Source organism: Epinephelus lanceolatus, chromosome 19, assembly GCF_041903045.1.
Source record: "Epinephelus lanceolatus isolate andai-2023 chromosome 19, ASM4190304v1, whole genome shotgun sequence".
Lineage (NCBI taxonomy): Eukaryota > Metazoa > Chordata > Actinopteri > Perciformes > Serranidae > Epinephelus > Epinephelus lanceolatus.
In genome coordinates this window covers 14,308,287-14,334,737 of record NC_135752.1, presented here as the reverse complement: position 1 = coordinate 14,334,737, position 26,451 = coordinate 14,308,287, and the positions used below count along the sequence as shown (strand labels likewise).

Genomic DNA, 26,451 nt, shown 5'->3' with positions numbered 1-26,451 from the left:
ACCAGCCTGACATGAAAACGGAGAGAAACACACGTTAGCGTTGGGTTTTTTCCAATCTACTCAGAATAACAACATTTCAAGACTTAGCCGATGTCTTGGCGTAACGTAGCCGCATAGAGGAGCCGCAGACAGGCAGTGTTTTGGTGACATAATGGGTGGAAAGAAGAAGAAATCAGCGGCGCAGGGCTCGGCTCCGGTGGCCCCGGCGGCAGCAGCAGCCGCAGCAGGCAGGACTGGTACAGCTGTAGCGGGGAACGGCGTGGCAGAGGAGTCGAAGAAGCAGACAGCAAGCAACAAGCCGGTTAAACCAGCCAAAGAGAACAAGTCAAAAGGTGGTAGTACATGGCCGCTTATAGAGTGAGAAACATCACTGTGGACGCTGAAAAGGTGTTCATAGGGTCAATTTTAGGCTGTAGTTGGAGCTTAGAGGTTTCCAAACCGGTGTGTTCAACCCTGTATGTGTACTAGTGACTTACTCGTGCTTGCATTGTATTTGTCATATACATTAGTGTAGGGTTGTGCATATTTCCTTACAACACCGTGTGTACGTGGAACCTCATGTAAGTAATTTAATACCAAAAACTTCCAGCTTCACAAATGTGCCTCTCTTACCTTAATTCATTTGATATTATGACACCTTGCTGCTGAGTGTTTGCAGCTTGTCAGATATGAAAACAAACTGGTAACTTGTGATGAACAGTTATCCTTACATTAGACATTATTCAGACTAAACAGTTAATCTCGTGATCAACAGAGTGCATCTTTATTGATTTATAATGAAAACACTGCATGACAGTGTGTCAAAACATTCCTGGTGAAATCTTAAATATAAAGTTTATTGAAACATTATGATGACAGAAGAACATAAAATCTAGCTCAGCATTAACACACAGTGCTTTAAAGTGACACAATTCTGTTTCTTTCCGTATCTCCAGCTCCAAAGACCTACAGTCTTGCCAACACTGCCCAGGTTGACACAGGTGGAGTTGCTGACAAGTCGATTCTTAAAGTAAGTTGTTGGTTTAGTAACTTAATTGTCTAATTTATTGTTGTTGTGCATTGTTTTTATAGGCTTGTAACATATTAATATACTAAATACTGAAACAGTCTATTATTTATTCAACTACAAATCTCACCCATGTTGTCCAGTGTGCTTTCACGCTGAAAACACACAAATTGTTAATAATGAATGGGATTTGACCCACTGACACAGGTTGCTATCCAAGCTGACCTGGAGAAGAAGATCATCAAGCTGATCAATGACTTCAGAGAGGAGAACGGCGACAAAGGGCCCATATCAGGCAGGCTTACCAACAAGAAGTTGCTGGTAAAGACAAAATCATCACTCTGACTCTTCACGGTTAATACACACACATAGAAAGTTGCATTCAGGTTGTCTTGTTTCTGCCTGCAGGATCTGTACACAGCTCTGCAGAAGTTCAACTTCAAGAGAGAACACATTGAGGAGGCGATGAAGAGTAGTGTGCTGTACGGAGGGGATCTCCACTCTGCTCTCGACTGGCTCTGCCTCAACCTTAAAGATGGTAATAGAGCGTCAGCAGTCATTTAGATGCTATCACCATATAGTTATGAGGACACTAAGCTGATGAAACTGACTTTCTCAATTTACTGTCTGTATTCTAGATGAGCTGCCCGAAGGTTTTGCTCAGCAGATGCAGGAGGAGAATCAGAAGAGCAGGCCCAAGTTCCAGCCTCCTGCTCAGCAGAAACCTGCAGCACCCAGCCCCAAAGCACCCAACAACACCCGAAAAGAGACCACCAAGGTTTGTGTATCTATTTACAAGTGTCTGTTGGCTCGAAAGATGTGTACTGTAAATTGAACCTTAGATTTTTGGTGTGTGCCAGGCAACAGAGAAGGATGAGGCTGCAACCATGAAGGACTGGATCTTAAGGTATGCCGAGCAGAGCAGTGATGAGGAGGAGGAGGAGGAAGAGGAAGGAGGGAAGAAGATACACAATCCTGAACTGGACGAAAAGTTTGATCCAGTAAGTAAAATCAAAGCAACTTAAAGATGAGTTCTCTGTTTTTTTTTTTTAGTAAAAGAATAGATTTAGTCGCTATCAGATGGAGCCAGGCTAGCTGTTTCCCCTCTTTATGCTAAGCTAGGCCAACAGGCCATATGAGAGTGGTATCAGTTCTCTTGTCTTACCCTCAGCAAGAAAGCAAATAAGCCTAAAATATCAAACTGCTGTTTTTTTCTGTAACCTATGGAAAGTTACCACATTTCAGCTCTGAAATTTGTCTTTTCTTTCCAGCTATTGTATGAAGCTGTGATAGTGTAGTAAATGTCACTGAGTATGTGGCATGGTTTAATAACGTGTGTGTTGTTGCTGTGTAGAATGACAGATATTTGATCCTCACTGCTCAACTGTATGACGCAAAAGAAATGGCAGCTGCAGCCAAGACAAAAGGAGACAAGGCAGGCCAGAGGATGGTGCAGGACAGGATACGCATCATACAGCAAGGTGAGGATGCTTTTACTCACACATGCAGAGATTAAATCATTTCTTATAACTCACTTTTCACTGAAATGGAACAAATATATTTTCTGTTTCTAGAAATGAAGCAGCTGGAGTCCCACCCCGTGTTCAATCCAGCTATAAAAGTGGTAGATGCGCCTCAAAAGGAAAAGAAGATAGTTCCTGTCAGGGAGGACAAAGAGGATCTCGGCTTTAAATTATTTGAACAAGCTGAAAAGCCCCCTCCTGCAGAGAAAGGTTCATCTCACTAATACACACCAACTGAGCCAAGTTAAAGTCATTTATCAAGTGTTTTACAGGACGTAGTAAATATAAAACATAACCATCGTTTCTGCAGGTCCTTAAAAAGCCTTGAAATGTCTTGAATTCAATTTTATAAATACCAGGCCTTAAAGATCATTTAATTGTCTTAAATTTGAATTTGTGAGGTCTTAATATCCTCAAGCTTTTTATGTAATTTTGTTTTTCAAGAGTTCACATCTCTAAAGTAACAAATCTTTAAACCTAACACTGAATCTAATACTGTCTTTTTACTTTACACAAAATGTAGATTAACCTAACTCGCTCTAATAACCACATTCCTCCTTAGAACCTACCTCTACATGTGATGGGACTATGTATATGTTACTTAACTTTACAGGAAAAGGTCTTAGAAGGCATTAAATTTAAGTATCTGTTATCTGTAGACACCCTAATAACATACTGTAGCTTCAAGTTGTAATGATTCGATCCCAATAGACTGTCCAGTACCATGCTCATGCTTAATCATATGGATTACATTATAATATACTGTTTTAGGAGGGGTTTTTTTAGGAGTTGTTGTTTTGTTTCAGACAGGCTTGATGATTTCTGCTAAGACATTTTGAATTTATTGTTAAAATCCAAACATATTTGCTAGTATGGTTCTGATTAAGGCCGCCCCTTCATCTCCAGCATTTGGCCACATTTTTTATTCTTTTTCTTTTGAGGGGGGAAAGGAGCTAAAGGGATTTTTTTTTTCTTTAAGTCTTTCAAAAATAGTGGCATAAATTCATGATGACAGACATTTTCCTTTTGTTCCAGTTCCAGTTGTGAAAAAGAACGAGCCAAAGGACATTCGCAATTTTGACTACACGGCTCGCAGCTGGACAGGAAAGTCTCCCAAACAGTTCCTCATCGACTGGGTCCGAAAGAACCTGCCCAAGAGTCCACCACCGTCTTTTCAAAAGGTTGCTGCTGGTAGATACTGGAGATCCAAGTGAGTAAAGACTGACAAAGACTGTCATACATTCCACTGAATATAGTGCTCTTACTACAAAGATACTGCGATGGAATGAATTACGTTTCCTTAAGTACTGTACTTAAGTACAGATTTAACATACTTGTACTTTATTTGCATCTTTTCTTTTCATGGCATTTATTCCCATCAAATATTTTTTATTGATTTGATGTCTTTGTCTTGTACCCACCAGGGTGCGTGTTCAAAGGACAGATGATGTTCTTGAAGTTTGTCCAACGATCCTGACTGAGGACAGCATGCAGGCTCAACATCTGGCAGCCACTCTGGCACTCTACAACCTGGTTAAAGGACAGGTAATACACGTAACCACCAAGCAGAGGATAACACAGGTTTTCTGTGCTGCTTGAACTCACATTTACCAGTTAATCTTTATTGATTCCTAATTATCCTCTAATAACTAACTCCCATTTGCTCTCAGTCCGTGCACCAGCTCCTTCCTCCAACCTACAGAGATGTGTGGCTGGAGTGGAGAGACAGCGAGCAGCAGCAGCAGGAAGAGAGCCGCACTGCTGCCAACAAACCTCGAGACCAGTTCATCTCACGGCTTCTGACCAGACTCAAACAGCAGCAGAACCAGAACAAAGGGGAGGAGTCTGGATCCCAGGGCAAGCTGGGGCAGGGCAGTGATGGGGATGAAGAGCCTGAGGAGTCCTGGGAGAACCTGGCTGGTCTTGATATCGGGGACAGAGGAGAAGAACTGGAGGACAAGAATGAGAAAAGAGGGAGGAAGGATGGAGCACTTGAGGCATCCAGAGAGCTCCTAATGAAGCTGAAGAAGTCCTCACTGGCCCAAAAACTGAAGGTAAATACACTGAAAACATTGTTCTTAGAGATGCATGAACTGAACCCAAGTAACTGAACAAGTATCCTACTGTACCTTCAAGGCAGAGCGAGAGCAGCTTCCTGTCTTCCAACACCGACACCATGTCCTGGAGGCTCTGCAGCGCCATCCTGTGGTAGTGGTGGCTGGTGAGACAGGCAGTGGAAAGAGTACTCAAATTCCTCAGTTCCTCTTGGAGGAGCTATTAACAGGAGGCAAAGAGGCAAAGCCCTGCAACATCGTGGTGACTCAGCCACGCAGGATCTCTGCCATGAGCCTGGCCTGCAGGGTCAGCCAGGAGCTGGGCTGCGAGGATGGACCAGGATCAAAGGTGACGATACATTTTTACAAAGAAACCTTTTAATCTGAAACCATTTGCTTCATTATTGTATAAACAATAAGGTATGCTTATAGGATGCACCGTCACCTGTTTTAATGATCATGTTGAAATCATGTTTCAGTCGTCGCTGTGTGGATACCAGATCCGGATGGAGAATCAGTCTGGGGAGTGGACCCACCTGTTGTACTGCACCACTGGAGTTCTGCTCAGGAAACTACAACATGACAAACACCTCAGCTCCCTGACGCACATCATCGTAGACGAGGTACTGACAGTTGCTCATCAAACACACTATCGTCTTGGCACCTTGTGTGAGGTCATGTTTAAAGTTTCTTTTCCACCCTCGGGTGCATGCATTTGGATGCTGTCAGGGATTTTTTTTTTTTTTTTTTTTTGCTAAATTTTTACTTCTGTTTGTCTCATAAACAAAGACATCACTATCAGCTTTGTTCTCTGATCCAATCCCTAACATTCCACAGACCTTCAGTCAACAAAATACGTACATGTGACTAACAAGACAGCGATGGCCTCATTATGGAAAAATACCCAAACTGATGGTCCTATTTTAACTTAAGTTTCAAAGAAATGAAAAATCCTATCCTAACCCTTTTACAGAAGCAATTCCCAAACTCAAGGCCAAGTCCAATCTCAGATATCCTGTCTTATCTAAACTTAAGAAATCTTTAAAATATCCTAAATGTCACCCTTAATTGAGATAAGATTTGATTTCAGACATAGCAAGTTTCTGTAATGAGGCCCCGGGTTGGTAAGTCTGTTCTAAGTCTGGTCTCACCCCACCTCCTCCTCACCTTCATCCTCTCAGGTCCATGAGCGTAGTGTCCAGTCAGACTTCCTATTAACCATCCTGAAAGATGTCGTTATGAGGAGATCAGACCTGCAGCTGATCCTCATGAGTGCCACGGTGGACTGTGACAAGTTCTCCAACTACTTCAACCGCTGCCCAGTGATCAGCATCCCTGGCAGGACTTTCCCAGTGGAGGTAAGAGGAGTTTTAGTTTGTGTTTACTGGCTCACAGAATAAACTTTAAGTATCCTTTTGTCTATAGAAGGATTCTGAAGTAGATATCAGGGATAATATGGGTCTGTTTTTACATTAAGTCCCATCACAGATGTATTCCTGTGACATTTATAAAGCTCCTTTGGTTTTGTTTCTAGGTGTACCACTTAGAAGACATAGTGGAGCAGACGGGGTACGTCCTGGAAAAGGACTCGGAGTACAGCCAAAAAATTCTTGAAGAAGAAGAGGAAGTTAGCATCTCTGTCACACAGAAAGGTGGCAAGACATTACAGCACCAGGTAACGTTGGCTCTCTGCAGCAGTAACAAGTGGTCGTGGTGTGTTATCTGTTTATGTAACCCATTTCTGTTTGTCCCAGGAGGTGATAGTGAGGGACTCCTCCGGCTGGGACCTGGGTCCAGATCTTGACCATTTCAGCAGCAGGACTCGACAGGTTCTGCAGTACATGAACCCTAACAAGATCAACATGGACTTAATGGTTGACCTCATCGACTACCTAGGTACAACACATCAGTGTGCTTGTTTCAGGCAGCACTACGTACACATTTATACATGTTTGTCTTGCATGTTAACTTTCTGTATTTTTCCACTCTGCCAGACAAATCTCCACAGTTTGCAGAGTTGAACGGAGCCGTTCTCGTGTTCCTGCCCGGCTTGGCTCACATCCAGCAGCTCTACGACCTGCTCTCCTCGGACAAGAGATTCAGGGACAAAAACAGGTGACGTTCACAAACAGTAATCCAATATATATAATCCAGTACACACTCATAATAGTCATACACTAAACACACAACGGCTATACACACAACTGTACTTTTACCTTCACCTATTTTCATTGGCCTCACTGTGAGTTATAACCGGCTCTTTCAGATACAGGATTGTTGCTCTCCACTCGACTCTCTCATCAAAGGACCAGGCTTCTGCCTTCACAGTGCCACCTGCTGGAGTCAGAAAGGTACTTCTGAATGTGGTATAATCAAGCACTGAGGAATAAGAAAGTAGAACAATGAAGGATATGTAATATGATTCGAGAAAGTTCTTGTTATGGAGCTATATTTCTGTTAAAATCATCTTACACTAAAACTATTATTATACTTTTTTATACAATTGTTTTGCTTGTTTTTAAATGAAAATGTTGATAAATATGTTATTTGACTGAGCAAATGTTTTCATAAGTCCTGAAATACCCAACTGCTCTGCTTTGCTTCTCTTTCAGCTCGTCTTGTCAACTAATATTGCTGAGACCGGTGTGACTATTCCCGACGTTGTGTTTGTCATCGACACTGGAAAAACTAAGGAAAATAAGTAAGTCATTAAAAAGTGTCTTATCCAATTATCTGTCTATGGATTGATACTATGACTCACCTTGGCACCTGGTACCTTGGTGCTTTTAGCTAAAAGCTAATGTCAGCATGCTCACAATGACAATGCTAACTTGAGGGTATTAGCAAGTGTAATAATTAACTACTGACATTTTCTAGACAAACTGAAATGTTGACCTGATGGCACATGATAAAATCCATCTGACTTAACTGGACATGGAGTCTATGTCTGCCTGTCCTTTTTTTTCTCGACAACCATTCATCTGACCAACTTCAGACTTGGCAGGTATATTGCTGAGGACTCGAGGAAATGCTGCGTTGAGTGCAAGCTCTTCAGATCTATGGGACATAATTAGTGGTAGTGCGTTATGTAGACACACGAAAGAGGACGCCTGACAACTGTTACACTGCAGAACATCATGCTGGGTACAGCTCGCTCTCCATGGCTCACTACAGCACATTCAAAAACCAATGAACAAAGAGAGACTGCAGGTGTTACATGCATCAACGCTGTAACTTTTGGAATGAACACCTTTGTTCTCGGAAAAGGCCTTATTCCAAATAGCTAACTGTTAGCAAATGACACATATCCATTGCTAGGGGACACAACTGTGTCATGGTAGTTGTATCGCTAAGGGCCCAAGGTAGCATTTTTAGAAAGCTGCCAGCAGCATTGATGGAGGCTAAGCATTTGTGTGTTTGGAACAGGCACTGCAGTAGTTATTCATGTACACCTCATGGTGTCACTGCAGGAAAAGTCAAAGGCTCGCCATAGTCTATATTATCTGGGTACAGTGGGTATCTGCACCAAATTTAATGGCAATCCATTGAAATAGTAGTTGAAATTTTTCAGTCTGAACCAAAGCGGTGGAAAGACTGGCATTCCCATGCCTAGAACCAGACCACCCGCATAGCTAATAATCTGAGTTATGGCAAACATAAGTGAACTTTAACTCTAGTCTGCTGTTTCGTTCAGGTACCATGAGAGCAGCCAGATGAGTTCTCTGGTGGAAACTTTTGTTTCCAAAGCCAGCGCCCTCCAGAGGCAGGGCAGAGCAGGACGTGTCCGAAGCGGCTTCTGCTTCAGGCTGTACCCAAAATTCAGGTATGGAGGTCATTATTCATCATGCAGAGATGGGAATAGGAACACAAAGCAGAAAGATGAAAATTAGTTATATTAGTTATAAAGGGTGTGCTGATCTATTCTGCTCTTGTTTGATCCTCTTGACCTCAGGTTTGACGGCTTCATGGATTACTCCATTCCAGAGATACTACGGGTCCCACTGGAGGAGCTCTGCCTTCATATTATGGTATATAATCTGTACTCAGTCATACAGCACAGGAATAGATATTCACACAAAGTCAAACAGTTATACTATACAATGCTTTCTACCACATATGGAAACATTATTAAAGCTTCTGCCTAAGTTGTCCTTCACTCCCCTCTCTTTTCTCTCTGGTAGAAATGTCAGTACGGCTCCCCGGAGGACTTTCTGAGCCGGGCCCTGGATGCACCTCAGCCTCAGTCGGTCAGTAACGCCGTCAGCCTGCTGAGGAAGATCGGTGCATGTCACCCCGACAGTCATCTCCTCACCCCTCTGGGACACCACCTGGCGAGTCTTCCAGTCAATGTGAAGATTGGCAAGATGCTCATCTATGGAGCCATCCTCGGCTGCCTGGAGCCCATAGTACGTTTGTCACTACTACTGTTGTTATGTTATGTCATTATCATACATTACATATTAATAAGAGATATGTTTCAGGCAACCATCGCAGCAGCCATCTCAGAGAAGTCTCCCTTCTCCACACCAATGAACAGGAAGGATGAAGCCAACCTGGCCAAAGCTGCCCTGGCATTGGCCAACTCGGATCACCTGACCATATACAACGCATATCTGGGGTGTGGACTTTTAAAAGCTTCTCTGTAGACGGCCATTAAGGGATATATTTGGAATTTTTAAAAGCCTCTCAGATTGATCACATGCCATTATTGGTTTAATGTCACTGCTAGTTTTAATGAGGATCCAGGCTTTGGTGGCCTGCGAACTGAACCATAGTGCTGCAGTGAGTGGCAGAGTACAAATCAAATTTTTTACAAAGTCTTAACAACCACTGAACTAAGTTCCCTCGAAACATTCAGAAGGCATTAAAAGGTCTGAAATTTAATTTAAACAGGTATTGAGTGTAATTTTCTTGCCTGTGTAGACCTCAACATTAGTTCTATTTTTTTTGTATGTGGTAGCCGGCTATCAGGAGACATTATACATCTATAAAAAAACAAGTGAGACTGGGACAACAGTAAACTCTGCATGCTGGATCCAGCTCCTGTTATTTATTTACTTTACTAGATATTGTAGTTATTTGCAGCTCAGGAATACAGACAAAAATATGATAAAATGTCAAAATTCCTTTATTTAAAGGAATACTTCACTAATGACCATTTGTATATCAGTTACTCACCCAGTGTTACATTGAATTCATGGAGAAAATGCTTTTTTTCTCACATGCCTCCACAGTAAATGAAGAATACAAAAGTGAAGAGAATTCTTGATGAATTGAAGTCATAGGGGGCCATATTTAACAACAGCAAAACTATAGTAAAACATCTGTTTACAAACTCTCACACAACGTGCAGTATAATACAAGCCTCATTTATCCAGTCATGTGCTTAGTACCTCACTGACAGACAGCCCTTTCCTACAGGGAACTGAACTAAAAGTGAAACTTATCTGTGCCCTCTTCAAAGCCAGACTCCATTGACAATAACAGCAATTTTACCTTGTGGAAGACAGAGGCTGCTGGTCTACCACTGCTTCAATCAGTAGTTTGTTTTGTGATTTTGATGTTTTAAAGGATTAGTTCCAACTCACCAAAGTCATAATATTGCACAAACTGATCAAGGCAGCAGTAAACATGAAGCACTTGTTTTTAGTGAGGTAAAATGACCTTTTTGTCAATGCAGTCTGGCTTTGCAAAGAGCATAGACAAGTTTCACCTTTAGTTCAGTTCCCTGTCAGAATGGGCTGTCTGTTTGGGAAGTACTGAGCACATGACTGGATAAATGAGACTTAGATTATACAGTATAAGTTGTGTGAGAGCTTGTAAACAGATGGTTTAGTATAGCTTTGCTGTTGTTAAGCTTCAACTCCTTTTATTTCAATTTATCAGGACTTTTCTCTGTTTTGGGATTCTTCGTTCACTGTAGACATACAAGAAAAAGTTTTCTTCATGAATTCAACATACACTATAACAGAATGAGTCATTTATATACAAGTGGTCATTTGCTGGGTGAATTATTATAGAACCTTTTGTCCCTACTTGTGTCAGATTGCGTACTTTGTGTTTAAAAGATCTATATATATATATTAGAAGTTATAAATATTGATAGCTCCGTATCTCCCTCTCTTTTCTGATGACCTATTTTTCTGTAACCTGTCATTGTCAGGTGGAAGAACTCACAGAGTGACGGACAGAGAGCAGAAATGGCCTACTGTAGAAAACACTTCCTCAATCGCACAGCTCTCATTACAATAGAGGTAACACACGCACATACATACATTTAGATTACCTCTCCTCCACCTCTTGTTTAATGCCATGTGTTTGATTTTATCTCCTATCCAGGGTGTGAAGCATGAGCTGATGAAGATGATGGAGCAGGTGGGTTTCTGGTCGTCTCGCTCTTCCTCCAAGCAGCAGATAACGGCGCTGTCCAAGCAGCAGATCTCTTTCGTGAACGCAGTGCTGACTGCGGGGCTCTACGACAGCGTGGCCCGGGTCTTGTGCACCCCCTCTGTGGATGTGCTCGAGCGAGTGGCCTGCACAGTGGAGACGCCCCAGGGCAAGGCTCAGGTCCACCCCTCATCTGTTAACCGAAACCTGCAGACTCACGGCTGGCTGCTGTACCAGGAGAAGGTATGAGTACAGAGTGTGTGATATCTGCTCATTACTGAGTCACATTTGTGCTAATGAATGTTTGTCCCCAGGTGAAGTACACCAAGATCTACCTGCGAGACACCACTCTGATACCTCCTTTCCCCTTGCTGCTGTTTGGAGGTGACATTGATATACAGCACAGAGAGAGGCTCATCACATTAGATGGATGGATCCACTTCCAGGTCAGAGGGGTTGACTTTCAGTGCCCCTTCCCTTTCCTGTTCTATCCCCTCCTGTAGCAGCAGCAGTTGTGTCATTGCAAAGTCAAAGTGGATCTCTCAGGTTTATTTAATTCAATGTTGTCTGCTCTTTAAGGCTCCTGTACGGATTGGTGTGATCTTCAAACACCTGAGGAAGCTGATGGACTCTCTGCTTGAAAAGAAGCTGGCGAACCCAAGGATGAATCTTGAAGGTAAGCGCAAGCATCACAATACGCCAAATGGCTTTTTTTAAGCAGTATAAATTTAAAATGAATACGTTTATTTAATGGGTCCATAGCTATGCTTCAGAACCTGAAAAATTACATCAAAAGATGTGTATAATATACTATTCTCGACAAAAATGAATAGATACAAGGGTTTTCAGTTGATCTACTCATTACAAGGAGATACATTTATTTTTATCAAGCTGAGTTACCTATGTGTCTGCTGTAGGTGAGAGGACCATCCAGTTGATTCTGGATCTGATCAAATCAGAGTGATATCTGACCGCCAAAGGATCTGATTGCCCCTGAAGAACCTGCATACTTTCTCCTACACTATAGACAGACCTCTGTGTCCAGTGGACCTGGGGACAAAGTGCTTCTTATACGTTCTTGTATTTGCCTACAGACAGGTGTGGGCTTCCTTATGATGAACTGATGATCACCCGGAACTCTAACTCACATTGAGGAGGACTGTACCATATGAAATGCAAAAATACATGCTGGCATCTGAGAGGAGGAAATAGAAAATGATGTTGCCAAATGTGGTGGAAATAAAGCTGTACACATTTTTATTTGAAGCTTTTGCGTCATGGTTGAACTCAAAACAGTAATGCCTTAAATACTTTATGAGTAATAAATAGAAGGTGTGAATGTAGGCTGCAAAACTAAGTTGAAGATGCAACTGTTGAAAGAGAAACTTTCATACTTCAAATGCTGAGAACAATAGTAACTTTATTTATACTAAACCAACACCAGGTCAGTTGCACAGCGAGATGCCATTTACTCCCTCTCTATCCCTGCAGTTTCAAACTGAAGTCACAGTTTGTGCTAACATAAATACAGCAAAATCAAAGTGCAAAAATTCCAACAATCCTCAAGTATTCAGAAAACATTGTATGTCATCTTCACACAAATTACTTGAATGTCAACGTAGGGCATACAACTGAATCTAACTTAACTCTTTTACAATGGAAAATAAGCCTGCTGATCAGCACATGAACTTAGCAAGACTCTCAAAGTTTTAGAATGAAGGTTGAGTGTCAAAGAACAGGACTCATGGCAAGACATAAGAAGAATCCATATTTTGTACGCTGGATAAGTGTGTGTGTGTGTGTGTGTGTGTATGTGTGTGTGTGTGAAGCCTTCCAATCATAAGATTTCTGTCAGCTGACTTGCTACTCTCACATCAAAGAGGAAATGAAAACAAGTTAGCAGACAGTAAGTGATCTTATGTTGTGAATCTCTGTTGAAACATTGAGAAAAGTAAAGATCCACAAAAATAAATACAAAACTGAAGATAAATTAAGATGCAATTATGTGGAAGATAGAGCCTTGAACAATATATACATAATAAATAGGCTCTATAACTGTTATGTGGACAGTGGAAATGACTTAAGTTTATACAGAAAGTAGCTGGATGGCACTTTTTATGTTTATGATTTAATTTTACATTTTTTTTAATCAAAGTACTGAGCAAAAGTCTTGATTTTACTTTTGCTTACACACAACTACACACAAGAACCTAGGAATAAAATAATGACTTCACCATTCCATTTATAACACTGTGATATATTCAACATATCACACAACCTCACCCAAAAATATGTATGCACACCCCTATGACACTCATTTCCATCTGGATCGAACTTATCATTACAGGAAGTCACGAAGGAGGAAGTGATGAGGTCTGTGTGACCTTTGTGTCCATTACAAAGCTCCAGCCAGCACTGCACAGGATGTACAATAACTCCCCCTTCATCAGATCCGTGTGCTAGTATTGGATAACACTGTACCCTGCGTCCTGCACCGTTGAGTAGATTGTATCGCCTGCAATCAAAGCAAAGATCAAAACCATGAGGTGGTTAAATATGGAAAGCAGTCGCGTGCAGGAGCCATGCAGATGATAATGAAGTCACGAGCTTCAGTCCCACCACTGAGAATACCTTTTGTTTCACACACACTATCAGAAGATGTAAGTGTAAATGTGACATCATTCCCATGGAGGCCTTGTATTCATGTTCACTGGGTAGCATGCATCTTCAGCTACATCATCCTAGCAAGCAACACATCATGTACTGTATTTAAAGTAGCAGTGTGCAGGATTTAGTGGCCGCTCACCCCTCCCATCGAGGAACCTATGGTGGCCTTCAGGTAACGTAAAAATGCTAAGTGTCGTCTATGAAGATAGTGTTTGGTTTGTCCACAATGTAGCCAACTTGGCAACTTTCTCACTAGCTTTAGCGACTCTTCAGAAAGTCTTAGCAACTTTATTTTTTAAAAGTAACCAGTGACAAATGTAGGTACTTATTTAGACTACCAGGGGAAAAGCGAGAAATATATTGTCATTACCTCCAATGCATGCTGCTCAGAGTAATTGCAGGCTACCTCACTTCTAAATGAACTAGGGCTATCCCCTGAAAGTCAGTTTTTTATCATCAGTCGGACACCCCTCAGTCGAGCAGTATTTTTTTGTCTGTTTTATGTTACTCAGAGTGAAGTGTACTTCTGGTGACGTTTTGTTTCCCAGATGTAGCTGCAGAGTGAGCGTTCTTTGCTTTTACACTGCTCGCCGGTACAGGCAGCTGCAGACCCAGACCCAGGGTGAGTCTGAGTGAGACAGAGGCCACTGCCCAGAGCAAGAGAGGCTCTGAGATAACATTATCTTCTGCCTTTTGCTTAAAAGTGAATTTACACCTCACAGCAACTTTATATGACACAGTTTCTGGCTTTTGTTTGGTATCTAGTGTCGGCAAAAAAGGTTTCACATTTCCAATCCGTTGTTAGCGCAGTTAGCACGCATTAGCATGGAGGGCTAGCTTGGCTTGTTTAATATATTATGCGAACATTGCTGTCACCCTGAACAACCCCTATCAAACTCTTATACTCTACACAGAAATAACGGAATGAAAAGTTAAGTATGTGTATTTGAATAGCTATTTCTAATTCGACTGACATAATTCTGGTCAGCTACAGCCCTACTGCCAACAGTTTTGGGTCTCTACCCCTCTCTCCTTTTGTGTTATGCGCAGGCAGTCAGCAGGCGAGCGACAGGGGTAGATGTTGCACACCGCAGAAGTAAGAGTTAAGCTCTGGTGAGCCTCTATGGTTACCTACGCTCTCGCTGTCTAGATTGGAAGCATGAGAAAGTGGTTTACTACGAGCACCACAGCTCTCAAGCAATTCAAATTCTTTGTTGTGGATTTTTCTACTGTATGTATGATGTCATCTGGTGACTCATGGTGACTTTTGCAGCTAGTGCTTGCTACTTTCATTGGAACCATTCTGGGCTAGTGTAGAAAATTGGCAGTGCAACATTACGAACTCTTTGAAGAGGACTCTCTCTGTATGCACATAAGAAGGGCTCATTCTAAGCTAACAGAAACATTTATTTGATTGAATCATGACTGATTGATTTATAGTTACAGATGATTATTCACTGATGAAAACATAGTTTTAATCCTACACACTGCTCCTTTAAGTAAAAAAACAAAACAAAACAAACATTCCCTTACTGGTGGGTGTTGGATCAGGTAACGGCCCCCTCCTGCCAATTCAGAAAACAAGGTAAACACTGAGTCAGTTAGTGTTCTGAAAATGTGGCAAAAAGTGGTTGAAATACTAAATGGAAGGATAGATGGATAAACAGGCAGGTGGCAGCCTCCTCTGATTTACCTGGTGATGGGTGGAGGCAGTCGAGTGGGTGCAGAGCAGGGTGGAGCTCCAGTTAGAGACCTCTGACCACTGTAGAAGTTCTCGTACAAAACTGGAGCTGTTCAGAGAGGAGGGCAGATCGTGTTCACATATACAGGCAACTGATAACATAGGGCATGTTTGTGTGCTGTCTGATGACTACCTTACTGTGTGTGTGTGTGTGTGTGTGTGTGTGTGTGTGTACTCTCAGTATTCCAGCACTGGTTAATTGTTAATGACACAGTATTGTGAATGAATGTCTCTGATAACTTACCTGGTGGTTTGTCACCAGTCCGTCTGAGGTTTACAAAGTGTTCAATATCTTCCTGGACATCACACTGCTCCAGTGACTTCCTCACCTCCTCATACAACTATGCATGCACACACACACACACACACACACACACACACACACATACAGACAGTAAAAACAAGAGCAGAGTCCAATTAAGCAATGTTTTTATAGATATGCTTGGAGGTTTCCAAGAAACTTAGGTGTGAGTTTTATAATGACACAACATGATGGTAAACTATCCATAGCGCATGGTCTAAAGGTCATAGCGCAAATGCATTTAGGGTGAGTCCAACTCCACTTTGCTTCTTAAATGGTGCATAATCTGGGCGCTAAGTAAGGCACAAAGGGCAAAGGTGTTGTATTTAGTCCCTTAAGTAATCATAGGTGTGTTCTGGGTGTAACATGAAGTCAGCAAATCAGAGTGCCATCTTCCATTCCCTGTAAAAGCCAGGTGTGGCTGAACCTGGCACACTGCTATTTACATGACAGATTTGGCAAGCTTTCTGCTGAGACTAATACAATGAGAGCAGTAAAGTCGCCGCAGCAAATATGGTGGGGGTTTACACAGCAAAACTAAAAACTGCACTTCTAAACTTGACAAAGGAAACAGAACTTGACTGAGGCAGGGACATGGCCTTTGTCATGATGCACCCAGTCTACCAGGTGAGCTAGTGGGCGCCCCAATGCATTTTTCACCCACATGCAAACCATCTATGCGCTCCTGTGTGTGTAAGACGCAGAGCGTACGCATGTTGTGAATCCGCCTATGTACACGCATCTAACTATCTGAATAATGCGCTCTTTAATTAGCCGGAAAACCTCAGACATTCTGACTTAAGACCAGGTTTTTGTTAGTAAATGGCACTTTCTGCTGCCTCAAAATAGCAATCCACCAACAATGCGCCTGACCACACCTCATTCTAAGATGTACAGGCCCATGGGTACACAGATGTGCACAAAAAAATTTGCTACTTACACAGCATGTGCGCTGGCTGTGAGAATGACAAACTATCAATCACTTTTGCACTGTGGTGTGCTTTGTGGCATATGTAAGATAGGGCACGGTGACTTTAAACCTGCATTACTACTACTTTTTTACCCACTGTTTGCACAGTGGAACAAGCTGCAAACACAACTGATGTATCATCACATTGTAATGTTGATATAGTGTTAGCAAGCAGTGCCTGTTTTTACATCTAGCAGACACTGAGCCACATTAGCATTCATTTAAAGTAACATTTGTGTCCACCTGGTCCAACATGCGCTCTCCTTTAAACTCTGTTTTTGGTCTCCATCAACTCGGGAGGGAAATATCGGGTTCTAAAGCTGCTAAACACTTTGTTCACCAGGTAGTCACCTGCTGTGTGTGTCTGCTGACTGCTTAACAGCTTAACAACAACCCATAGAGACAAGCAGTTTAAATATTGATTATAGCAGCTTTAATGTGACCGTAGCTGTGGGCTTTACCTCATCACTGGTCACACACTGCTGGGACAGCTGGTTGAGGTGAGTCCAGACTGTGTTTCTCAGAACGTTAATACGCTCCATTGCCTGTTTCTCAAACATCTGTTATGCAAAACACAACAGAAACATTCAGTTCATTCACGTGATGAGCGATGAATTCAAACTTTTAGAATCATACCATAAAGTCTCACCTCACAGGCTTTGACATGTTCCTTCATCCATTCATCTCTGACCTTTCCCACTGTGGTCACATTCTGATGGTATAACCTGTCTGCCAATCAAACACATGCATCAGTACAAACAGTATAAATCTAGTTATCATGAGCCACTGCAGTCCCTCGTGTGCTGTGTCACAGTATTCACACTTAAGCCATATTGAAATCAGGCTGGTTATGTGTGTCAGGAAAGCAGTCTTGATAGAAGTGTTCCATAAATGCAGTCCAGTCCACGCAACCCTAAAGCACCCAACAAATAATGTGATAAAGATGTCGGCAGCAGGTTTTTTTTAAACTTACCTGCTTCTTCTGCATTCTGTTTTGCTTGCTGTGCTTTTGAGAAGAGCTGAAATAACAAATACAGAAATGAGTGCTTGTAAGGTCACAGAGTCGAAGCATGTCAGCATGATAGGAGTCATCAGAGCACACACCTCCATCAATGCTATAGAAATCACTGAATCTGTTTTCTACTTTAGTATTAATATTTTTTCTCTGCACATCACTGCTTACTTGTTTCATATCAAGGGGCAAACACACCTGTGTCTTAAAGGGACAGTTCACCCTAAAATGGAAGCTACGTATTTTTTCTTTTACCTGTGGTGCTATTTATCAATTTAGATTGTTTTAGTGTGAGTTGCTGAGTGTTGGAGATATCAGCTGTAGAGATGTCTGCCTTCTCTCCAGTATAATAGAACTAGATGGCACTCGGCTTGTGGTGCTAAAAGCACCAAAATAATACATTTGAAAAACTCAGCAGCAATGTCTCTTTGCGTAAACCATGACCCGGTTACTCAAGATATTTCACAGACCGTGTTGTGAGCAGTTTCATATAGGGACTATTTTCTTTCTACCAAACTACACCTGCCAACCGAATCCCCGTGCAGAAGGAAGCGTGTCGTATGCAGCTCCTTCAATAATACTGCCTAATCCTCTAACCGTTACCCTTCATTAGGTCAATAATATGGGGTTTACATCGGGATGTAACTAACAACTTTAATCATTGTTGCCTAATTTTAAGGTTAATTAGTCTTTAAAATGTCAGAGAATAGTGGGAAAATGCCAATTGCAGGTTTTCAGAGCCTTATGTGATGTCTTTACATTGTGTGTTTTCAAATATATTTACAATGATATACAACAAAGAAGAGAAGCAATAGGTGAAATATACTTAAACTGTTGTGTAAATCCAAAGGTGGAGAAAAATAATGTTCCTTTGTCATAACATGTAATCTTCCATCAGTGAGAAGGTGAACTTTTTTTCGCTGTACCTTCTCAATGTGCTTGGTGTTGTTGGTGTTGGTGTTTCGGTTCATGTTCTGATCTGCTTCTTCTTTATCTCGGCACTTCTGCTCGTATGTCTTCTTTGACTGGGGACAGCACCACAGTTATCATTAAAGCTTTTTAATGCACATCACAAATGATATAAAGGCAAACATTTTAGGAAATACGTAAATTAAGACAGCAGCACTGGCGGAGCTGGATGAAGTAGCTCAATGGATTCACGGTGTTCTGTTCTCTTCCTCCTTTTCATTTTCATTTAAATGTTGCATGGCAAGTACTTCTTCTTTTGGCATCAGTTTTTGATGGTATTACATGCCGCCCTGTGGTTTACTTCCCAGACTGGTCAACACAACTTCCCCCCACCAAAGAGGAAGAATGGGATAGGACAAGCATTTTCATTATTCACACAACACAACCGAAGCTCCTCTGACACAAATCAAGAGTAGACTAAAATAAGCTTGGTGCTGTCAGTTTTTGAATATAGATGACAGTATTTGGCTTTGATTCTACTGACAACACTCCACATGCTAATCAGCTCAGCTTATCAATAAACCAGTACAAGGAAACGAAACAGAAAAGTTCTTAAGGGGAAAGTCGGAGAGTGCCCTTGAATGAATTCATGTAGTGTCGAGCCTGTAATAATTCACTTTGTATTCTCATACTTACATCCATTGTCTTCTTGAACTGTGAACACTTCTGTTTGTGGAGAACATCCATCTGTTGTTCTATCTGAAATGACCAGGGCATATCTTGTCAACAAGCATGCAAAGATGCTGTGGTGGTCACCTCGGTACATCACAGAGCTGATTAAAATGCTAACCTTTTTCCTTGCTTCTTTTTGTTTTTCTCTGAAGTCCTCCAGTTTCTTGGCCTCCTCCCTCATGCTCTGCGCCAGTTGTAAGTGTGACAGACTCACATGTTCAGTCTCTGCAGGGGTAAAAACATGGTTTATATTCTGAACTACACCAAAAACATAAACTGAAACAAAGCTGAAAGGCAGTATTGTGAAAGGAGCTGTATACAACATCCAGAGCATTAATATAGCAGCAAACATCTATTTGCTATGTAAAGATATAATGGAGTAATGGTGTCCTGAGCAGAGGATAAAGTCATGCTCCTTGTGTGTGTTGTGATCTGAGCCTCTCTGTTCATTGTTGTGGTGGCTGGTCCAGTAGTATGTGCACGTTAGTGCATGTGAGTCCCTGTGTGTGTGTGTGTGTGTGTGTATGTGTGTGTATACTACTGGCTAGCCAATAAATAGTATAACTAGCTAGCTGATAACGCCTTCTGTGTGTAGTGTGGCACTTGCCCTTCATTTCCCACCTAAGTTAACACTGTTAGCTCTGTCAGCACTGTTGCGGTTAGCCCTGTTGGCACTGTTAGCACTGTTAGAAGCTAGCCGCCGGCTCAGCCACCTCCACCTTCATCTGTTAGAGCCATGCGCGGACAGCGTAAATCCGACTCTGAATCATAGATGTGCTCTGAATGTCGTATACAGTTTCTTTAAGACTCATAAATGTTGAGCACTTACGTAATTTGAACACGTCCAGGGATCTTTTTAATGTGCTTAAAATGCATAAGAAAAAAAGATTAGAGGCATTTAACACACGACAAAATCTCCATAAAATTAGAACACATTTTAATTCCAGTCCATCCATAAGACCCTTGGCGCTACCCTGTGGGGTTTTTGACCACTAGTAAAATTTGAATGTGTGGATCGCTGTTTTGTTTGCTCTTCGCACACACTCTTGGATGTGGGAGGCCTGAGTTACACCCTGCTGGCGACTGCAGTAATTTAAAGAAGCATAGCAATGCGCCAGCAAAGTTAGTAAAGAAGTAAAAGTAGTCATACTGACCAAAGAATTAAAGTATAAAGAAACCCAGTTGGGATAACAAGGCAGAGAGTTATTTATTATTGTGTCACCTGACACTTCAGTACTTCCCTAATTTAATTAATTAAGTAGATGCAACAGAGATGAAAGTAATATGTACATAAGGTTCCCTGTGTCATCCTCCCCCATTCGCCTCTCTTCCTCTTCAGAAACAAACAACAGAGACAAAGTCACACGGATCATGTGACCGCTGACAGATTGGGAACTGGACTTGCTGATGCAAAAGTAACATGTCAACACTGATGCACGAAATCTGACTGACTGTAACAACATTATTAAGAAATTGCATGAAATAATGCAAACCTCATTTCCACTTTTAAGCTGTAAACCACAGTCAAAATTCTCCCACACTTGGTGACCAGACCCCGCTTTCACTTTTCTTTCTGCATCCAAACTACTACTGTCTTACTGTAAATAGATATGGTTTAAACACATAATAACATCTCAGCACAGTGGTTGCTTACTTCATCTCATTGTGTCCGCACACCTTCTTGGACAAACCAAGGAGATCTTTGGCATACCTCTCTTCAATTGATGCCCTGAGAGAAACAACCAGATACAAACAACATGAGAGAACGAACAGGGCAACCCTTTATCTGATAAACTGCTAAATAATTTACATGACATCCATGACAGGCAATGCTTTATTGCTAGTTTACATATACACACAACTTGGATTGTGGACATTTTTAAAAACCGACATCATAAATTCACGTCAAATATGAATTTATGACAGGAGTGCATCTATATAAACATACATGAATTACATAGCATTACATGAGTACAGATTTAAAACAACCTCATTGTCTGTTAAATATCAGTTCAAATCATAAGCATTCATACATGTATGGATAAAGACAAGGCAACAAGAAAACCAGGAAATAACTGCTGCTGGGACTCGTTTTAATTTTAATGACGTGAATTCCTTATCATTTTATCGCGTTTGCATAATCAGGAACTCCACCGATAGTCAAGTAACAAGGTGCAATTGACAGAGCACACAATAAGGGCTTTCTGTGTAACTGCATGTGTGCCTGCGTACTATCTGGTGCAAATATTTACATGCATTTCTACAAATGAGCAAAAACTTAGGGCATATGCTACTTCTGCAACATTACTATCACTTAGCTAAAAAAGTGGCACCTATACATGGACTCACAGGCATCTGTATGACAGGTTTGACACGAATGTCAGGACTCAGGCTTTGAAATGCTCAGCAAGCTGCCCCACCTGTTCTCACACAGCACCATTAAATCTGCTAATATCAGCTTAACTTGGAGAGAATTAAGCTTGTTTTAAGAGCTAAAAAACAAATAAAGTCAAAGTGAAACTCCTAAGTTGGGAAGCCATCGTGAACATGATAGCTTGAAACCAAAAATAGCCTGTTGTTTACCATGTAAGGCAGGTTCCCCAAAGCACAAAACTAAATGATTATTTTAATCTATGAATATATTGTGATAGGATTAAATACAACAGATATGTTGTCAATGGTCACTGATCCAAAGTTAAATTGAATATAATGTACATATATGCTTTATCTATATTCTCTCTAATTTATAATTCTATACACCAAGATCTGATGAGCTGACTTTACTTTAAAAAATCTAGGCAACTGAATGCCTTTAAAAGGGCAAGTATAAATAACTATTAGTCTTAAGTTATGTCGACTTTATATCTAATTGTCAAATGTACCTAAATTTTAGTTGTATTAACTTAATATTATAAAGTTGTTGCAACTTAAAAATGATAATTGAGTTAACTTGTTCTTTTTAAGTATACCAACTTAAGTAAACCAGGTTACTCTGATTTAACTAAACAGTTGTGTTAACTCAGCAGAATTTAGGAAACTGACTGACTTAGATACATAAAGTAAGCACAAAAAAGCTGGATTATTATTTTGTTTATATCATAAGCTCAACAATTATATATAAAGTTGACATTGCTCAAGACTTAAAGCAATTGGTTTCCTATTATTTTTTTCAGATTTTAAAGTGTACACATACCTCAACTGATTTCTATATTTGTTTTCTTATTTCATATATAAAATAATATTTCAAACAGCTGTTGATTTGGGTATGTGTGTGACACTGAGGTGTGTGTTACAGTTTTTTGGGAAGTCTCATGGTTTTCAAAGGGCTTTTCATTGTTACATAGGGAAACTTTTAGTTATGTTATTATGTAATATCCTCTTTTGCTATATCCTTAACTGTGTTTTCTGTTTTACTTGTACTGCAGTCTATGCAAATGTTACTGCCTGGCTATCAATTGGTGTGTGTGTGTGTGTGTGTGTGTGTGTACACAGATAAATTATCGCATGGGGAAGAAGGTAATCAAAATTCAAATGGGCAAACTTTGTATGACTCAGTTACAAAAAAAAGTATCTAGATCAGGCTTCATAAAGCATTACTTGTTACAAAGAGCTGCAGCACCGTAGGCAAGAACAAAATTTTCTGTTCCTCCTCTAAGATGAATTTATTTCCGCTGGTCTACCACAATGCAGTAGTGTGCAGAAATAGATACTGGTGTGACTGACAATGCCAACTCTATATACAGCGGCTTTAATACCAAAACACTGACAGACTGAACGCTATTTCAAGGAAATTATTTTCCCACTTACTGTACATATGACAGTCCAACCACATACAACATGCTAAGATATTTTGGAAACTCAAGTTGTCATTTCTTCATCCAACATTTATGCTGTTAGTGAAACTCATGTTGCTCCTTCTCTCATTTTTGACCTTACTGCCACTAAAGTCTACTTTATGATTTCTTGTGCATCTGAGTGAGCACTCATAAACAACGTCAGCCTTGCAGAGATTCATTTAATTGTATTTAATTGCTGTCTTTGATTGCTCTGTCTACCTACACTTGAAATGTTATCATGTCGTTACTCAACTCATCTCACTAATAAACCACAGCTTCCCAGAATAATGACTCTGTTAAGTCTTAAATTCATGTTCCTCTTCTTTCTCAGCTTTCATTTTCCACCTCACTCTTTTCATATGACTCTGTCAAACCTTGCAAATACAGTTAAAGTTTGTTGCGGTACTGATGATTATATCAAGAGAAGAGAAGGTTTGTTTGTACGCTGGCCAATAATTTAGAACTAGTGATCAGTCTGCTGACCTGGGCTATAGCAATAACTAACAAACAAATATTTTTGCATCGTTAGATCATGGCATTACCTGGCTTTCATGAAATCCTCCACCTCCTTGCATGTCCTCCTGCCATCATTGAGGTACTGGATGATAGCATCATAGCCACCAGTGCAGGTTAGGTCAGTGTTCTGTCAATAACATATAATAAAATACTTCATTTTGTCCATCTTCTTTACTTTTAGAAATCACATAGATTTATACAAACAGTATTACTTCAAAACAGCTAACAGATCCAAAGGAGCTTATGTTACCTCACCACCACCTCCTTTACCACTCTGTGAGACAGACAGGCTGTGTCTAAACTTGACGTTCCCAGGACAACACGACACACAGACATGAATAAACGCTTAAACATTAAGGTCTCTGACACAGAGATGTAAATTGATGTTTTGAACTGTACCTCTCCGTGATTTAGATAAGCTGAGGGTAACAGCCTATAATCATCTTCACCATAGATGTCAAAACCAGCAGGTTACTGACTTTCTATCTCTATATCTATATAAAACACACGAGTCCATGTAACTGTTTAGCTTATTAAATTATCCAAGAGTCTGTGGGGAAATGTACTTTTTCATAAAGCAAGTGTTGGAATGTAATTAAGTACAAATTTAAGTTACTTGCACTTAAACAAGTATTTCTGTTTAATACTACTTTATACTTCTACTGTTGTGTTGTAGCTACTTTTGAATCCTCTACATTTATCGCTATAGATTAAAAGACTTAACAGTATATAAAGTAGATTAAAATTAGCTCCATAGCTAGCACAATGGCACAATAATAAAATGTAACTGACACATTAATGCACCAGTAACAATAACTCATTAGGCTAACATAATATGTGACGGTGTAACATTAGGGGTCAATTATCTGCAGTACTTTCGGTACAGTGCGTACATACATTTACTTAAGTTACATGTTCAATACAGGACTTGACGAAACATAATATACGAAATATAAAGTATAAGTATATGTAAATATATAAATATATATAATATAAGTCCCATTACAACTCAATTTGAATGTAAAGAGAAACTACAGCTAAAGAGAGAAATGAGCTGTAACGTTACTCGGCAAAACACATCCTCTTTATGACTGAATTTACGAGGCAGCGTTACTTTTTTCGACCAAAATTTGGTATCAAAAATAATAATGCATAAATACACTCAAAACACGGCACTACAGACTCACCCAGAAGTAATCTTTGAAATGGAGGTTTTTCATCGCTGTTGTATGAACAGAGAGCAGAGTTTCATCAACTCTGTTAGCTGATCGAGAGTAACTGTACCTCTGTGATTGTTTGAGCAGTACGGTGATAGAGTGGGCTGGGCACCCGGCCAACTGACGCATGCGCAGGCATGATAAATAAAATCTTTGTCACTCCTGACGTCAGGGTTGTCTGCACGTGCACTTTGTATTCATCCTTATAGTTTTGGTAATAAATAATAACTTGAAAGAGATTTAGTTTAACATTTTACTTATAATATATAATGAAAAGCACGTTGTAGAAAGATTCAATGTAAATATTAACTTTCCTGTGATGGAACTTTTTTTTTTTTTTTTTTTTTACTTTTATTTTTTGATTATATGCATAACGAAATATTTGGAATTACTTATCATATTATTATTATTATTATCATTATTATTATTATTATTATTATTTAAATGAGTCGGTTAACAAGAATGTCTATTTGAATTCAGCTTTTTATAATTTTTAGTAAATTGCATATAAAATGAAATGGACAAATCTTTAATCCCTTTCCTTATGATTATCAAATATATATATATATATATATATATATATATATATATATATATATATACATATATATATATATATATATATATATCAACTCTTAATTCAAGATGATCCAAGACCCAGTACTTAAAACCTATAAAATTATAGGCTGAAATTTCTTGAATGCACATCAGTAGGCTGCCTCATATTTTGAGTTTTCTCCCTCCTGCATTACCTTTTAGTCAAATATTCATTTGTATAACGACGTGGTTGCATTCCCTGGCACTTATTTGTTTCCTCTGTTTTTTCTTATGTATATTTACTTGTTACTGCCTTTGAATTTTATTGTTCTCAATGAAGTTAAAAGAAAAGAGTGTACTCATCTGCCCAGCACTGTCCCAGTATAATCAAATGAGCAGCAGTTACACACACAATATATGCAAACTGGTCGCCTACATACAGTAAATTGGCCCCTTTGGCGCCTGAGAAGGTCTAGTGTGTCCCAGTATTTTGTTTCAAAATACAATTTGGTTATCATTGCTTATATTTAGGATGAACATGATTATTGCTGGCCTTCATGAACCCCTCTTAGTGGCTGGGCCTGAAAAAGCTTTCCTTCCTTTTTTAGATTATTTTTAGGGCCTTTTGCCTTTATGACAGAACAGGTGGAGAGAGACAGGAAACGGGAGAGAATGGGGATAGCACACAGTAAAGGGCTGCAGGTTGGCATCAAACCCATGCCACTGCAAAGGACTCAACCCATATAGGGTGCAGACTCTACCTGTTGAGCTAGAGTTCTCACATTGAGTTTGAGTATGCTGCCATCTAGAGATTATTACATGGTTTACAGCTCACCAGTCAGGTAAGTGAAGTTAAAAAACATAAGAATAATGCAAAATATAATAGAATGGAACCAGCTCATAGATGGAAGAAGTACCCAGATTATTAGCTTAAGTAAAAGTAGCAAAACCACACTACAAAAACATAAGACCTACATTTAACATTATACAAAATCAAGCCTTTTATAGCCTTAGATATTGGATATGTACAGAAGTACCAGCAA

At 40.2% G+C, this 26,451-nt stretch overlaps 2 protein-coding genes across 2 annotated transcripts; one reads left to right on the top strand and one right to left on the bottom strand.

Moving 5' to 3' along the window:
* Nucleotides 1-13: 13 nt before the first annotated feature.
* Nucleotides 14-12,231, top strand: dhx29 (DEAH (Asp-Glu-Ala-His) box polypeptide 29). Its single transcript, XM_033646800.2, has 28 exons — nucleotides 14-332; nucleotides 936-1,009; nucleotides 1,214-1,327; nucleotides 1,415-1,544; nucleotides 1,645-1,784; nucleotides 1,867-2,007; nucleotides 2,361-2,487; nucleotides 2,581-2,739; nucleotides 3,565-3,739; nucleotides 3,954-4,074; nucleotides 4,200-4,583; nucleotides 4,666-4,932; nucleotides 5,063-5,206; nucleotides 5,765-5,941; nucleotides 6,118-6,258; nucleotides 6,338-6,479; nucleotides 6,578-6,698; nucleotides 6,850-6,934; nucleotides 7,196-7,284; nucleotides 8,278-8,406; nucleotides 8,536-8,611; nucleotides 8,765-8,989; nucleotides 9,065-9,201; nucleotides 10,747-10,837; nucleotides 10,923-11,213; nucleotides 11,285-11,416; nucleotides 11,550-11,646; nucleotides 11,888-12,231. Exons 1-28 carry the CDS (start codon nucleotides 152-154, stop codon nucleotides 11,932-11,934), a joined length of 4,137 nt encoding a protein of 1,378 aa, XP_033502691.2. The 5' UTR covers nucleotides 14-151; the 3' UTR covers nucleotides 11,935-12,231.
* A 142-nt stretch (nucleotides 12,232-12,373) lies between these two features.
* Nucleotides 12,374-24,996, bottom strand: pstpip2 (proline-serine-threonine phosphatase interacting protein 2). The gene is made up of 14 exons (XM_033646802.2): nucleotides 24,842-24,996; nucleotides 23,681-23,781; nucleotides 20,957-21,031; nucleotides 20,132-20,166; nucleotides 19,421-19,527; nucleotides 19,267-19,329; nucleotides 18,588-18,686; nucleotides 17,623-17,668; nucleotides 17,299-17,378; nucleotides 17,111-17,209; nucleotides 15,623-15,719; nucleotides 15,331-15,427; nucleotides 15,171-15,202; nucleotides 12,374-13,485 (listed from the first exon to the last, which is right to left on the bottom strand). Exons 1-14 carry the CDS (start codon nucleotides 24,872-24,874, stop codon nucleotides 13,430-13,432), a joined length of 1,020 nt encoding a protein of 339 aa, XP_033502693.1. The 5' UTR covers nucleotides 24,875-24,996; the 3' UTR covers nucleotides 12,374-13,429.
* Nucleotides 24,997-26,451: the final 1,455 nt, after the last annotated feature.